Source organism: Olea europaea, unplaced genomic scaffold, assembly GCF_002742605.1.
Source record: "Olea europaea var. sylvestris unplaced genomic scaffold, O_europaea_v1 scaffold1521, whole genome shotgun sequence".
NCBI lineage: Eukaryota > Viridiplantae > Streptophyta > Magnoliopsida > Lamiales > Oleaceae > Olea > Olea europaea.
This window is the reverse complement of record NW_019232796.1, coordinates 161119-177584: the sequence shown is the minus strand read 5'-3', so window position 1 is coordinate 177584 and position 16466 is coordinate 161119. Positions and strand designations below refer to the sequence as shown.

The 16466-nt window shown below is 33.3% G+C and overlaps 1 protein-coding gene across 2 annotated transcripts; it reads left to right on the top strand.

Annotated features, from left to right (window-relative positions):
- Positions 1-1716: 1716 nt before the first annotated feature.
- Positions 1717-16031, top strand: LOC111376582 (aspartic proteinase-like protein 2). Of its 2 annotated transcripts, XM_022999552.1 has the most exons (10): positions 1718-2059; positions 3331-3460; positions 3599-3846; positions 5564-5785; positions 6864-7026; positions 7116-7189; positions 10713-10800; positions 13308-13383; positions 14619-14690; positions 15579-16031. In XM_022999552.1, the coding sequence occupies exons 1-10, from the start codon at positions 1833-1835 to the stop codon at positions 15734-15736; spliced, it is 1458 nt and encodes a 485-aa protein (XP_022855320.1). In that variant the 5' UTR covers positions 1718-1832; the 3' UTR covers positions 15737-16031. The 2 variants fall into 2 exon arrangements, with proteins under 2 accessions (XP_022855321.1, XP_022855320.1); XM_022999553.1 differs by lacking the exon at positions 5564-5785 and having other exon boundaries at positions 1717-2059.
- Positions 16032-16466: the final 435 nt, after the last annotated feature.

Sequence of the window (16466 nt, the reverse complement as noted above, 5' to 3'; positions counted from 1 at the left end):
GTTTTGGAGGATTTTAATCATTTTTATAACAAAAATAGTATATATATAAAAGAATATTCAGTTACTACTAATATATGTCTTTACCTTCTATATATGAAATTACAAACCAAGGCAGTGATAAATTTTAAAATGTAATAATCCAATTTATTATTTTGCTCTCTTTATTATTATTTTTATTATTTGCCAAATTCAAATTTGTTTGAAAAATTTGAGATCTCTCAATTTCGAAAGACATTAAATTTCATTGTTAGTTGTTTTTTCATTGGCGGTCCTAATCAGGTATCAAACTTTTGTTAATAGATTAGGATATATATATTATTAGAAGATATTGGGCATCCAAAACCCCATTTGACATACCTCCTACAGAATACTCACACATTGGGAGGGTCGAGATTTTTTTTTTATCATTTTTTATGGGGTCTGGGGGTTTCTGTTTTTGTTCTATGAAAATAATTGTGTACAAACAGAATTATCCATATTATTAACACTACGTTTAGTCTAGGTAAATATCATTAATTATAAAAATAAAGAGTAAATTTCAGTATCTTTTAGAAGTAGGCACTGAGCCTAATCCCTTTTCCCATAATGAATTGAAGCCCAAAGCCATTTATCATAATAACCTTTCAATTTCAGAATACTTTTCGTAGACCCAAAATCTCCTTTCCTCCAAACTAGTCAATGGTTAAATCATATAGGGTGCCAACTTGCCCAACTCGTCAAATTAGGTGAGTTTAGGGGCCTGTTTGGGACAAATTTTCCTCCCAAAAAATTGATTTTTTGACCATTATTTCACTATTTCAGCCATTATATTTGACTTCTTCTCTTACAGGTGGACCCCACTTTTCTCCTAACGGTCAAAATATCAATTCTCAAAATCACTTTTCTCCTAGATGATTTGAGCAGCGTTGCTTGTAAAACTTGTACTAGCTGCTCACCACGTTAGTTCAAGAGTTGGTCGAGCTACCTTTTTAGTTTTAGAATCTTAACAAATATTGTTATTAGAACATTTTATGAATTTTTAGTTAAAGAATTTGTCTATGAAAGTGAAAAAACAAAGGTCCCTTTGTTTTGGGAATGCAGTTCTTTCCCACGTGGTGTAGAGCACAATCCTTGCATATATTCCATTCTATCAAAATTTTAGCCTCTTTTTTTGGGGCCTTGGAAAGTTTTAGACTTTTTTTTTGTTTTTTTCAAAGGATTCTCAATTAAGTAATTTCACAGAACGTTTCTCCCTTTTTGCGAGGGTGGCAACAGGCCTAGCTGGCGAGTTCGTTGGTTCGTATTTAAATTATAGACTCGACTCAGTTCTTTGGCTCGTGGACTTCATGGAATGAGTCAAGTCGCCTACGAATCAACTCATTTATTTATCCCTCTAACAATTTTCCCCAAACTCGTCCAGGGGGCTACTTGACCCTTGTGAAAGATCAGTTGAATCGAGCGTCAAACGAGCCAAAAAATCATTCGATTCATGATTGAAGATCAAAGTTTAAGGATTATCTCTCGACCTCTCTTTATGAAAATTCCTATTGATATAATTATTTATTCTTAGAGAGAATTTATAAAAATGCAATTCCATCTTGTTGATTGAGAAAAATACTCCATTTTAAGATCTATGTATTCTCATAAACATTTTTATGTACAATGAATTGAGTCAAGTCAAAATCGAGCTCTATTTAATAAAATTGATGACAAACAACCCAAAAAAGGACCAAATTAGAAGGCCAGCCGACGACTTGAAATTATCATACCTTATATGTAACAAGGAATATATTCATTCAGAAGATTATTTCCAATAAATGAAACAATAATTAATAAATCTTCCAAATCATACAATGGACTCACGCTTCTTCTTCTTCTGCTTTCTGCTTCTACTGCTCAATTTGGATTACACGGTGGTGTTGGTTAATGGCAGCGGAGCAGGAGTATTCAAAGTTAGTTACAAATTCGCCGGTTCGGAGAGGACTCTTAGTGCTCTTAGAGCTCACGATGTACGTCATCTCAATATCCTCGCCGGCGTTGATCTCCCTCTTGGCGGAACAGGCCGTCCCGACGCCGTTGGGTGGGATTTTCTGTTTTTTATTTCAATCTAATGTATTTATTTTGCGATCGTGTTTGGTTTTGATTGTGAATTCAAATATATCGGTTATGGAGAAAATCTGATGAGTTTATGATTGGAAAACTATTTTTATGGAATAGAAACTTGTACAAAATCGAAAATTGGATTTAATCAGCAATAGGAATTAAAACATATTAGGTCTAGAAGTTTTGTATCATAGGACCATGCGGCAATTTTGGTTTGGATTATGAATTTGAAAATCACGATAATTGAATACAGTAGATGCATTCTTTTATCGAGCTACTGTTAGATAATTGTTTTTATGGAATAGCAACTTTGAAACCCAACCGAATAATTTAGTGTATCATATTCTTGTTCAAGATTGAAAATTGGATGTAAGCAGTAAAAAGGATAAAAATCAAATTAGATTTAGAAATTATATAAACGTATTTGTGCACGCAGATACAATGGTGGTGCGTGTTTACTGAATGACATATAATCTGTTTTGAAGTAGCGCTGTAGTTTGCTTAAGTATTTGAACATGCATATCTACATATTGATATTTAAAACGTACTTGTAGGAAATGATATAGCCTACTGCTTTACATTGTGAACTAATTGTAAAAGACTGCTTCTTGGGTCCGTGTAGAAAGGCCAACTGAGTGAAGCTCTTCAATTTGGCTGTTCTGTTCTGTGAAATTGTATTTTTTTGTTAGAAAGAGAGGTTCTATGATTGCTCCCATATGTTGTAATTAGCACCACTGAAGGCACGTTTATGCAATCTTCTCAGTATCTTCACTTTAGTTTGCTTGTTATATTAAGCTCTTTTATTGTGTTTATTTCATCTATAATTCTGCGCATTGACATACATACACTTACTCAACATTCATATTTACATTTCCCAATAATAAAGAATATAGAGATATCTATGCATGCGCATTATGCTATTTCCTCATCCCTCACACTGTGACATATGTGAAAACATATATCAGTTAATTTCATCACTGCAAATGTATAGAGAAATTATTGCTTCGATTGACGTCGTTTAATGCTGACAAACAGTAGTGAACTTGAATAATTTTTTGGTTCTGCATTTTTTTATATATGTCAGTCAAATGAGTTTAAAGAACTTTCGATCCTAATTTAGAAGCACTGAACAAAGACATTATGTCCTTTAGAATTTTCAGAAGAAAGTGTATGCACTTGAATAAAATCGTGAATTTCATATGTAAGTGTTGCAGTTGTGCTCATTCTGTGTTCTCGTCCATGTTGCAGACTCTACTATGCTAAAATAGGTATTGGAACACCCCCCAAGGATTACTATGTGCAAGTTGATACAGGGAGTGACATAACATGGGTTAATTGCATCCAATGCCACGAATGCCCCAAAAGGGGCTACCATGGCGTATGATCCCAATCTTCTTTTTTGCTACATTTCTTTCGTACTTTCAATGAGCTTTAGTGCATTTCAAGAGAATGACAGGCTCTATACGCCTTACTTTTAATTTTTTTATTTACCAGATTCGTTTTCATGTTTTGACAGATAGAACTCACCCTTTATGATCCAAATGACTCTCTTACTGGGAAACTGGTAACATGTGATCGAGAATTCTGCAAGGAGATATCGAGAAGCTCGTTTTCAGGTTGCAGTGCAAATTCATCTTGTTTGTACACTGAGGGTTATGGTGACGGGAGCTATAGCATGGGCTATTTTGTAGAAGACATTGTCCAGTATGATCGAGTCTCTGGTGATCTTCAAACCAAATTGGCAAATGGAAGTGTTATTTTTGGGTATGTTACAAATCTAATGCTAACAATATTTAAAATTTCAAAGAGTTCTGATAATGGCACCTTCTATGCCTAACAAGAATTTTTGATGGTCTTTATCGTGTGGATAATTGGAGTCAGCCTAATGATTATCCTTTATACAATTGGTATGGAAGGGCTAAAAGCACCATGAGGCAATCTGAGTGCTAGAAACTGCAAGCATCTGCCCTGCTTTATGTTCTATAGTCTCTTTACTGTTTAACCTGCAAAACTTCAAGTAAAGTTTAACAGCCAGAAATGCAGGTAGGACTCCTATTAAGTGGTTCCCACTTTTCCTCGTTCTTGTTTTTAACTCTTTCCCGGTTAGTTCCCAATGTTTGGCACTTTCCATACTTTATGGCGTTTATGAACAAAATACGAGTCAAAAAGCTAAGTAAGAAAGGGTTGAGCTAATTTAGATTACCTTACTCACCAAAAGTCCAAACAATCTCCACCATGTATTCCTAGCAAAGGAACTTTGTACAGAAGTATGAGAGTGCATCTGTTACTTTCTCGGTACGTGTTGTAAACATCAGGTTACAAAGTCTTATTAAGCCCATATTTGAGTCTCATTCTTCAAAAACTCATTTTCAACCACACGTTCTCTCAATAAAATAATTTTACACGTAAACCCATAGCGTTTTCCCACTTTTTAATCACATATTCTCCAAAAAATATCACTATTCAAAACATCATTTTTACATGGTAATGGCCATCAAACGGGGGCTAAGATTTTATTTTTTTTGGGAGAAGACCTACGCTCGAAATCAGATTGTGCAAGCGTAAAACTTTTATGAGTAAAAATAAATCTTGCCTACACGTGAGGGGACATTTTGAAGACGCTATTTGAATAATATACACGAGACTTTGTCATTCAATCTTTTAGATCATGTATTGAAGCTTTTAGATCAAGTGGTTCAACACAGATTTAAAATTCCAAATGAAAGATTTAATTCAAAAATTGAAAAATAAAAATCCACATTCAGTTTTGACCTTATTTGTTATGAACAGTGTTCTAAAAGGCGGCGTCAAAGCGCGCCTAAGTGTGATGCTCGGCCAAAACGCCAAGCCACTGCCTTATTTGACGGTTAACAGCAATCGTTGACCGCTAAGGCGCAATTATGAGCGCATTGACGTGCATTATCATCCATTTTTTTATTTTTTAATTTTGTGGTGTTAAAAACTATCAATGGCTAATTTCTTTATTTTGCCCTAATTAAAAACAATCACTTGTATCGGAAGACAGAGGATGAAGTAGAGGATATTGAATTGGAGTCCGATAAAGAGTTAAATAAGATTTAAGTTTCTATGCTATTTATTTACTATTTTGTATTTAAATTTGAAACTTGCATTTTTGTTGAAAACTTTGAAAAAATGTATAACGTTCCTATAAATTTCTTTTAAATGTTTAGTAAGTATTATTTTTAATTATTAAATAATTTTTTGATTTTTAAAAAATTAAAATAATATTATAATAAGAAAATGCCTTTTTACCTTTTTTACGCCTAAGCTCGCGTAACCCATAACTTGGTCTCCACGCATTGCCACGCATTACGCCTTTTAGAACACTGCCTGTCAGTACATGATCCATAGAGCAATGGCAAAATTCTCATCTTTCTTAGACCATTCAGCATTCTCTGATCATTTAGAAAATATATATATTATGCTATTTCAGCAATCACCGTGTAATGTTTTCGGGCAGATGTGGTGCCAGATCTAAGGATCTAGGATCATCTGATGATGCGCTTGATGGAATACTTGGTTTTGGAAAAACAAATTCATCCATGATTTCACAGCTAGCATCTTCTGGAAGAGTAAGAAAGATGTTTGCACATTGTTTAGATGGCGTGAATGGTGGAGGCATCTTTGCCATTGGGCATGTTGTTCAACCACAAGTGAACACAACGCCACTGGTACCAAATCAGTATGTGGGATCTTTCTTTTGATTCTAATTCTATACTCTGTCTCCTGGAAGTCCATGGATTTAACTTTCAGTTACTTTATTTTTTTTTGCTTCAATTCGAAATTTTCCTTGTTTATTGCATAGAGAAATACAGCAAGGGCTATATAACCAACGTTAAATGGACTCAGGAATACTAGATCTGTTTGTTTAACTTTTTTTAATGGTCATATTTGGTTTCAACATTTCTTGTGATTATTGAATGCCTTTTCAATGCTATTCCTTCGTCATGCCAATGCTTGGAGTACCACATAGGTAAATGATATTTTCTATATTTCTGTAATGTTACCATTTGAATTTGAAAAAACCAGATAGAGGTGAAGAGTGGAGAAAAAACTCTCTTCAAAATGGGCACTCAGTGTTGAGAATTCAAGGATGCATTTTGAAGAAACTTGTGAAGAAAGTATAAGGAAATTATTAAATACAAGCATCTTGCAATGATTAATCTACGGATCGGATTGCTGATAGCCTGCCTTTCATTATTTGGTTAAGTTCTTGGTACATCAGTGTTTATGTATTTGGAGGAAAATTGTTCCTATGGGAAATTTGTAGTTGAAACAAAATTCTTTAGGAGATAAATATAAGATCAGGTGGTCTAAATAGGAAATAGAAAACATATCAAAAAACAGAATAAAGGAAAGGATAATATTTAAGGGCATTGAAAATTGGAAACCGTCTCCAGGGAATCCAATTGTCAGAGAATCATGCGATAACCTGTATTCAGATAAACCTCTATGAGCTGCTTGAATTTTCCTCATCTTAATAGGACTAGTAGGAGAAAACTTAGGAAACTATGATAATTCCTCTTTTAGGCTACTTAGAACTTCTGACAGAATTAAATAACACTATTTCAAATTCACTGAGTTTGCTGTCTTTCAAAAAGTTGGTTTTATTTTGTAGGTCCCTTTTTCCATTCTAATTTATTGCACCAGTTTCTCTACGAAATGACTTTTTACATTCAGCATTTTTACTATTCTTTTAGATCACTTAGTCTTAGTTTTAAAATCAAGCTCTTAAACTAAATTTGTTATAAAACTTGTAGGCCCCATTACAATGTCAATATGACTGCAGTTCAAGTTGGTCTGGATTATCTGAATCTTACAACAGATATATATACGGCCGGGGACAATAATGGGGCAATAATTGATAGTGGTACCACCTTGGCATATCTTCCTGAGGTGATTTATGTACCATTAGTGAAAAAGGTATCTTGTGTTTTATTGTTTCAATGAAATGAACTTTATTGCTTTAATTAATGATAGTGAACTCCAATTTTGTGTTTCATGGTTGTTAGATACTCTCCTGGCAGATGGATTTGAAACTGCGAACTCTTCATGACATATACACTTGCTTTGATTATTCAGGAAGGTATGGGTGGTTATCTGTTGATGCTCTCCTAGATAATTTGAACTTAATTGATTGGAAAATGCTATTTGTACATACACCGTATTTATTGTGCGCGGGCCTCCCTCCATGTGAGGGGGTGCAAACCCGGGTGTACCCCCTTATGTATGTGTAACATCTCCCTAATTGATTTGCCTGTTTATAATTTTTGTAGTGAATAAGAATATCCATATCTTAGATTTTACAGTTCTCTCAATCTTAGTGATCTAGAAGTGATGAACCTGGCATCATTGAATAATTCTCTTGCACTTTTAAACATTAGATTTTATGTATCTTCAACTCTGAACTTTAATAGGCCTGGTTTGTTGACCTATATCTTTTATTCTTTCAAATCTCTAGTTCTATCCACTAAGTCTTTTAGGAGTATTATCTTCCTTGGTTCTATATGGCTTTTGGGTGATTTTCTAATCCTAAAGAGCAAAAGCTGCTAGATCTTTTAGGTATTTAGTTCCTTCAGATGCACTGCATGGATGGTTTGATTTTTGTTTTCCTATATACATTAGAGGACTCCTTGATCCATTTACCTGGTTTTCTTCTACAGATTAAATTATCTTTCATAAAAAATGGCGCAGTCTTTTACCTTTTAAACTTGTAACATAGTTTTTCTTCTATTTACAATTTGAGCTATTTTTAATTGGCAAACACACTGAAAATGCTCACTAAACTTGAAAAAATATTAATATTGCTTCCGAATGGAATACCGTGTGAAGTAAAGGGAGGAAAAAAAATGAAAGGAATGACTGATAATCATCATGATCAGGTGGCAAAAGAACTTAATATTTGTAATAAATTTGATTTTCCTATCAATATATTTTCTTACCTCTGTACAGTATTACTCAGCTCAATTGTAGGTGGTACGAATACTAGAGACGATGATCTGCATTTACATTTTCATGTTTATTGAAGAATGCTGACATGAGAAAATGAAAAATTTGCCAAGGTCTTACTGTAACGACCCAAATTATTAAATATAAATCGTTACTAAAAGTTTTCCTGTGTATTACCTTTTGATTAATAAAATGTTTGATTACTTAAAAAAAAATAAAAAAAAATAGTTAAATAAATTTATCAAACATCTCAATATGAAAAATTACGTTCCACCAATAATAATTAAAACATATAGGAAACATAATCAATTGAAACATGTCTCAAATCCTAAATAATAAATTTCACATGGAAATTAAATTAAAATAACGCTAAAAAATAAAGATCCACAGTCACGTTACTTCATATTATTTTTATTGAATTCCATAAGTTTTGGCATCTTGACTGCACTTCATCGCCCGCCAACTAACGACCTATTCTAATTTGTGAGGAGTGGGGGGAAAATGTTGAGTACGTGGGAATATTTAGTAGAACACGAAAAATCATAATGCAATCCCGAATAAAAATATTTAAATAATGCGTAAAAATTATCATACCGTGATCATATCTTTAGAAATCGGTAAGAGCTCAATAAACATAATATCTTTGGTACTGAATGGTCATAACATACATATCATATCTTTAAACTTTTATAAGCATAATTCAACAACATGAAAATACACAATTTAAACAGGATAAAACAAGTGCACCTCGTTATCCTACCTTGTTAAATCAAATAAATTTGAAAGGCAATACCAAAATCAAGCTCCCAAGTCTTTATTTTCTACTTATCTGCAGAGCATATTTATAAGTTCCGTTGTGCAAAATAATAAAAATTTCTTGTACAATAATTAAATTGAAAAGGAATATTAATTTATGGTAAAATTTATCCACAAGTTCCGTGTTTTACAATACCAAAAGTACTACAATCATTATCCCAAATAAAAAAAAAAAGAAAAAAAAAAAGAAAACTTTTTTCCCAACAACCCAACACGTGTCCACTAACCTATACAACCCTAAATTCAAGAATAAAATATTTCCATGCACGTGGCACTTTCCATATACGTGGCACAACCCCATTTGCTTCCAAAGCTTTAATTGAATCGAGAAATTAGTTTCCAACTACTACTTCAAACTGTGATATCTTGGAGATAACTTATCCAATTTGACTTTTTCTCGAGCCTAATATACATGATTAATTACGAGCTATCCAACGAGCCCAATATTGATATATTTATCTTCGCCGTATCAAAATCTAAATATTTGGCCTAAAAATTTGAATTAACTCATATATTACTTTAGTCTCCAACTTTCCAAAATATTAAGAATATAGTATATAAAATAATTAATTCCACTCTATTAAAATTTTTGGGACTTTACACTTACAGTAGAAGCATTAAACATGTTGCTCATAGCCCGTTTAAGTATGCAAACTCACAAAGTGTTCTGCACTAAAACTAGTGTCAACAGTATCCCTACAGTCATTCTTACTATTGTCCTTTTTTCTTTCTTTATTGCTTTTTTAGTACTTGTTTGGTAGAGATTTTGGTAATTGAAGTGGGTCCTATCTGTGAGAAAAGAATTCAAAAATGACGGTTGGAATAGTGAAATAACTGTCAAAAAATTGATTTTAATTGCCTTTTAAGTTGTACCAAATAAGCTCTTAATTGTTACAGCTTTTCCATCTCTTGAATTTTCCCTTTCGTAAACCAACTTCTTGTTATCAAGTCACTGCTTGTAAGCAACTTACTGATTGTTCTCAAGTTTCTGCCTGGTTTTCTGCAAATTTCACCGTATTAGATGCTTCTTGGTTCGGCTACACTCTACTACCATAGACTTCACTGCAACAGGGAAGATATTTGGTGTTCGAAGGTGGAAGGAGAGTGTTATAGTATTACAGGGCCTTTCTGCAACTTGCTTGTTTGATTGGCTTATTAAATTCCAAGAAGCTCTAAGGACGAACTTGTTAAGCATTAAAAAGCTTGGCTTTGAGGAAATTGAATGTCATAAGTCCTGGATTTATCAGGTCTTTTCTGGATGGACAATTTTGGGAATAGTCCGTGACTAACCGATCTCATTTCTGCACAATTTTATACAATAGTTGTCAATACTTTTACTTTTTTTACTTAGTTTTTAAATCTGGCAGCTTCACTGTCTTATGCTATCATGGGAAACTGAAATGAAAAGAGAAAAAAGTATTCCTCCTAAATTCGTTCCTTAACACGGCTGAGATATAAGTAGAGTATTGTCATGTTTTTGACATTTGTAGTCAATAACAAAATCAATAATTCAACTCAATTTATTTACAGCAAATATTTTTGTTTAATGTTGAATAGGATGTTGAGTAACTTGAAATTGTTATTATGTTACTTGTTCACTAGACTAGATTTTGTATAACAAGAATTTAGATAAGAAGGTACTTATTACTTCTTTTGACAGCTGGAAAATTGCATTTAACATTTTACTGGTTTCGTTTAAGAGAATGCATTCCTTTAACTCTGATTTGGCATTTCCCTTCCATTTTACTTCCTATGACCATAGATTTGGTCATTTGAGGTATCTTTACTCTGACTAGGAAACCAGGTGATTAACATGGTTTAACTTTTGTTCCTATCTTCTGCAGCGTTGATGATGCGTTTCCTCCTGTCACTTTTCATTTTGAAAACTCGCTTCATCTGAAGGTTTATCCTGGCGAATATCTGTTCCCTTTTGTAAGTACATTCTGTTATTTAGCATGGTTGTTTTGCGCTATCCTTTATTGCTCTAATCATGTTTTTTGTTGTTGAAACTTCTGTTTTATTCTCAGTTAAAGTGTTGGGTTTCATTATGAGAAAGATATTACGAGCTGTTAAAAGTATGGATTTTGGATTTCATTTGAAGCTAGAATCTCATGTCGTGCATAATCACTTTGTTATCAATATGGGCTCCATAATTCCGACAGCACTTCTGTTTCCTCTCTAGGGTCTTTCTAGCATCAGTATTGGTCCCCCAATCATGAGGCTTAGGATGTACACCTGTGATTACTACAATTCAGGGATGGTTGCTTCAATTAATTATCAGCACCATGATAACTAAATGAAAAGAGAAACCTTTTCACAACGAAATAGCATGATAATACAACATAAGAGAAATTTCCTGATCCTGAATGCTGCTACCTGTGATAAGAAGCCTGCACCGTCACATAAAATTTGAGATATTAGGTTTAATTAAGAAGCCTTCACTGACACACATGAATGTTTAGTATTAAAAAATGCCCTCTTTCTCGGTCGATAGAAGTTTGTAGAGATTTGATAGAACAATATTGCTACTTGCATTACTAATTAATTGTTCAAATTGGTAATTAGAGATAAATTTGGCTTTCAGAAAACATTTCTGTTTCTGTAATCAATTGTTGCTACCCTTTTCACTTATGAGTCTTGAGTCAAATTTTTTGAAGTAGCCCATGTATCATCAAATATGCGTTCTCATGGTATCACTTGGTGATCTATTTATATGAACAGAAATAAAAGTTACGGATTGACTTCCTCTAAACTCCAATGAATAACTTCTAAGGCACTTCAAGTGTACCAAGTCCTCTACTATAGGGGAAGCATAATTCGGTATAATTATTGTCTATTGATTCATAAAAGAATAGCAGCACTAGAAATGCCTCGATAACTGTGTGCCGTCTCTTGGGTCCTTAGATAAGTAATCTTCAAGCCCATCCTTGTTAGAAAGCAGTAGTGTGTCAGTTGACTATTTTAGTTTTCTTTAGCTTTTGCGAAAGCAACAGTTTTGTATTTTAGTGATTATGGAGAAATATTAGGATGGCATCTAATTGTTGCCTAATTTCTGCACGTTTGACAGATCTAATGGATTTAGTAGGTTCAGATGCAGTGTCAACTTGTAAGAAAAGTCTTTTACTGTTGAATCTCCGGTTTACTTAGGCACAAAAATGAATGGGTATTAAGTTTCTCCTATGATCTTACACTATTTTCCGATGGAATGTAGAAAGTATATTCAGATAGCTTGTTCAGGGTTTTGGGAACATCTAATCTGATGCATCTTCTTTTATTGGTATTCTTAATCACCCTGCTATAAACGTCCGCTGGAACTTCCTCCCATTAGACCTCCAATCCTTTATCTTGGGCTCTTTCTAATATCTTATCACCTCCACTTGATTCTATACAACCGGCTCTTTAACATCCCTACTGTAGAGATTGATGTAGTACTGTAGAGATTGATGTAGCAAATGAATCAACAAAATAAAGGATCCGATACCTATGTCTGCTCTTCGCATCGTCTTTCTTTAATTTTTATGGGCTGTTAAAAACTATGATGCACAGACATTTTTACTAGAAAAGTGTGTCCATGTCCAACATATGTCTTGTCAGATACTGACAATCCTTCGACGCTCCATGACATTGGTCCCACATGCCGTGTTCTATGTATTATATATTTTTAAAATTTCTAATGATACTTTAGGGACATTCCTTGGGCAAGTGTTCACATGTCCTATATTAAAAAGTGACAGAAAATAGAAGATTGAACATATGAATTGTATTGATTAACTATCTTTATTACAAGAGTTTATATAGCTGAACTCAATCAGCAAAATAAGTTATCAAAAAATAAAAGATGCATAAAAAATCCAATGCTTAGAAATCAGGGATTGCAATAACTATTTAAAAATAAGCAATTATAAAGATTATGTAATATTATGTAACTATACTGAATTTTGCTAAGTTAGGAAAATTATAATTTTTCCACAAAAAGTATAAAAATAAAGATATAATATATGAACTTATGATTTTAAAGAATTTAAATTGATGTTTCACTGTGACTCTCTCCTACTTTCTAAAAAAATCACTCGTCGCTTTGTGTTATGTCATATCCGTGTGATGTGTCCATGCGAGTTAGGTTAAAAATATGCAAGAGGGCTTTCAGCATAAGACTGGAAAAATTTTGCAAATGGTAATTCACAGATTAGCATTAAGGTTGTGCTGGGTAAATTATATGTTTGAAGTTTCTCACTACCAACAGCATGAAAGAGAGAATAAGTTCAAGTTATGTTGGCAAATACATTACCAATGTTTTTCTAGTATTTCTTGTTGGTGAATTTCTTTTCTTGCAAAATCTTTCCTCCATCCCTCTGTGTTCCCCCTATCATCAGAGTTATGCCCTTAGTCTCTACAATATTAATAAATCAAGACCATTAATTTGCTACATTTTTTGACAGGAAGACTTGATGTGTCTTGGTTTTCAAAATAGCGGAATGCAATCCCAGGATAAACAGAACATTACTCTTTTAGGAGGTATACATGTGATTTTTCCAGCTACTTCTTTTAATTCTGATATCAAATTGTTTATTGCTGTTCTCTTCTTTTTCCATTTTATGAATTTTTCAGGCCCTTCTCTCTTTAATTCAGATGGCACTTTAACCTTAAAACTTGTGTTGGCTTATAACTTTCCAATTTCTTTAGCAACTACTATTGTGTACCTAGAGCCAACATTGATGATACTTTATTGTTTTACCAAACTGCTTAATATCTCTCTGGTTTTCTGAATCGCTCCATGTTACTTCCGGATCACTTTCAACTGGGTATCTGTTTGGATTTAGGAGAGCATCCACTTTGTCAACTATGGTTTAAGGTGTTGCTTATTAGGCTATTAAAAAATGAGCAAATTTTTATTTCATTAAAAAGAACAGAACAGAAGCAACATTGTAGTGTATAAATTTTAACATTCGTTTGTAGAACCACTTACAACAATTATGGTTGCTGTCATCTTCATAAAAATTCTTGGCACTTATTTAGTAATAGTTAATAAATTTTATGTACCTTTTGGAAAAAACCTATACAATATTTTTCAGTCATTATGTAATTTTGTTTTTGTTTCATTTTTTTGGACTGATGCACATATCATTTGATAGCCTTATGGTGCTTTAGTAAGATCAAGATGACAACATGACTCTTATATCAATAAAGTGGAGGTTAGACAACCTTATGTGATACAAGGTATTCTAACCCGCAACAAACCCTCTTGGGCAACAACACAGGGCCTGGCTTTTGGTATTACAAAAATTATTAAACCTCCATATCGGATCTTATGATCAGTAGTGCCATTTTTTCTGATGCAGTTGATCCTTAAAAAGGCAACTGCAGAGCATACTTTGATACTACTTAGATCTTGCTCTTATTATTCATCTTGGTATTATTGCAGTTATCAAGACTGGAAGAACAAGGAAAAACTTTTAGAAAATTTATAGAGATAAGAAACAAGCTTTTTATTTGATAAAGAGTTGGCTTGAGATATCTTACAATGAAGGGAGATGACCCTTTATATGGAAGAGAGGATCATTCATGCACAATAAAACAATTAACAAAAAGGTCCATTAACTAGTAATGGTTAATAAATTTTACCTTTTGGAAAAAGCCTATACAATATTTTTCAGTCATTATGTTTTGTTTTATTTTTTTGGACTGATGCACATATCATTTGATAGCCTTATGGTGCTTTAGTCTAATTTCATTTCAATGGATGTTTACAGATTTGGTTCTTTCAAATAAGCTGGTCCTCTATGATCTTGTAAACCAAACTATTGGATGGACTGAATATAACTGTAAGTATATGCACATGCAGATAATGAGATTGTACATCTATAATCTAACGTAAATGTACATGATAATAGTCAATATCCTTATCTTCACTCTCCTGCTGGATTCCTAACAGGAGAGTTCATTTGAAGTTACTCTAGGCGTCAACATAATTATCTGTTTCTAAATTCGCTTCAATATTCTTGGGTGATCCAAGATGAAATACAACATTTAAAAAAGCTGACTATGGATTGCTCATATAAATCCCTTAATTTTCAGAACCTGTTACGCCTTTTTCCATTAAACTGAAACCAAACCAACAAAAAACCCCATCCTGGAGATAATGTCTAGGTTTCATAAACCAATTTTACATTTTCTGATCCTTTTGTCATTGTCACTGTCACTGTCATTGTCGTACTCCTGTAGAATTTTTCTCATTCTCAAAAATTATGAACCATGTTACATAAATTATAATTATATCTGTCTTCCGGAAGCGTGGTTCTTCTTCAATTTGAGAATGTCTACTTTGTCGAGGGACTTGATTATTACATTGTAACATGGACCCCTTGACCAATGTGTTATGCCTGTTAACTAATTAAAATTTCTACATTAAAGCTATGATTTCAGGAACTGTGTTGCAAATTATTTGTATTGACTTGAAAATCCTAAATTCTAGGCAAATTGGAGTAGATTGTCTGTTTTAATCTTTAGGTTCAAACAGAAAAAATGATACACATCATGTCGATGTTCTCAACGCTTCCCACTTCAAGTTAGACAAGTTTTGTGGTAGTAATATATTTGTATATCCCGCACAAATGCAATGCTTAGACCTCCAAGTTTCAGCACAAAACCTTGTGGATGAATATTGTGATAAATCTAAACATTTTACGGTCTAAATTTCTTGTTGTCTCCAGGCTCGTCAAGTATTAAGGTGAAGGACGAACTTACTGGGTCAGTACATCTAGTCGGTGCTCACTCTCTATCCCGAGGTTGCATTCTCAATGTCCCAATGGTTCTGTTCTCTTTGCTGCTAATGGCTTTACTGCACGGTTTTTTAACCGAACTGCTATAGCTATTGTGAATATCACAGAACAAAATACTTGAAGATAGAAAACGTTGGAGTTGAAGAAAACTCATAATCGAAACAAATGGCTGCTTAAAATTGTGCATCATTTAACAATAGGAAGAGATAGGAATTTAACAATAACATCATAAATTTTTTCAGTTTGAGCAATCTAAAATACAATGTCCATTTTTGTAAACATAGGACTGCATGATGTAAATAATCCAGTGTACATATATTACATGTTTGGTATGAACTATTATTCTACCGTAATGGATGATATAAGTGGCCAAAATTTAGCTCTTTTTCTTCTTGAATTATAGAGTTGTGCTAATGATTTTGCCATGTCAAACATGCTAGTCTTATTTTGCGCAAGATGTTTATACATATATACATCAAATAGATGTTGCACTGGGGGATGGCAACTAGACGGGGTTGGGATCGGGGCAGCCGTTATCATCCCCACTTCAACGGGAATTTTCGGCGTGGGAATTAAAACTCCCCATTTACCACCTCATATTTTTTTATTATATATGTTTTGATATTACTTTTTAATTTTTTAAATACAGTTTAAATTGAGCAACATAAAAATAAAAATGATTTGGAGTGAGGACCGTGCTTCCCATCCCAGTCCCGTTTACTGTTGATGGGGGCAATGCGTGGTTGAGAATTTTGTCATCCTCATGTTGCACTTGTGAATTTGATGGAATTAACGTGAAATTTGTAGGCTGTTAAACTA

Bases quoted from the DNA above. Each gene is read 5' to 3' on its own strand.
- LOC111376582 (XM_022999552.1), top strand. From the start codon at position 1,833: ATGGACTCACGCTTCTTCTTCTTCTGCTTTCTGCTTCTACTGCTCAAT. The intron at 3,847-5,563 runs GTATGTTACAAA...GTTTTCGGGCAG, and splicing joins AATGGAAGTGTTATTTTTGG to ATGTGGTGCCAGATCTAAGG. The intron at 7,190-10,712 runs GTATGGGTGGTT...TATCTTCTGCAG, and splicing joins TGCTTTGATTATTCAGGAAG to CGTTGATGATGCGTTTCCTC.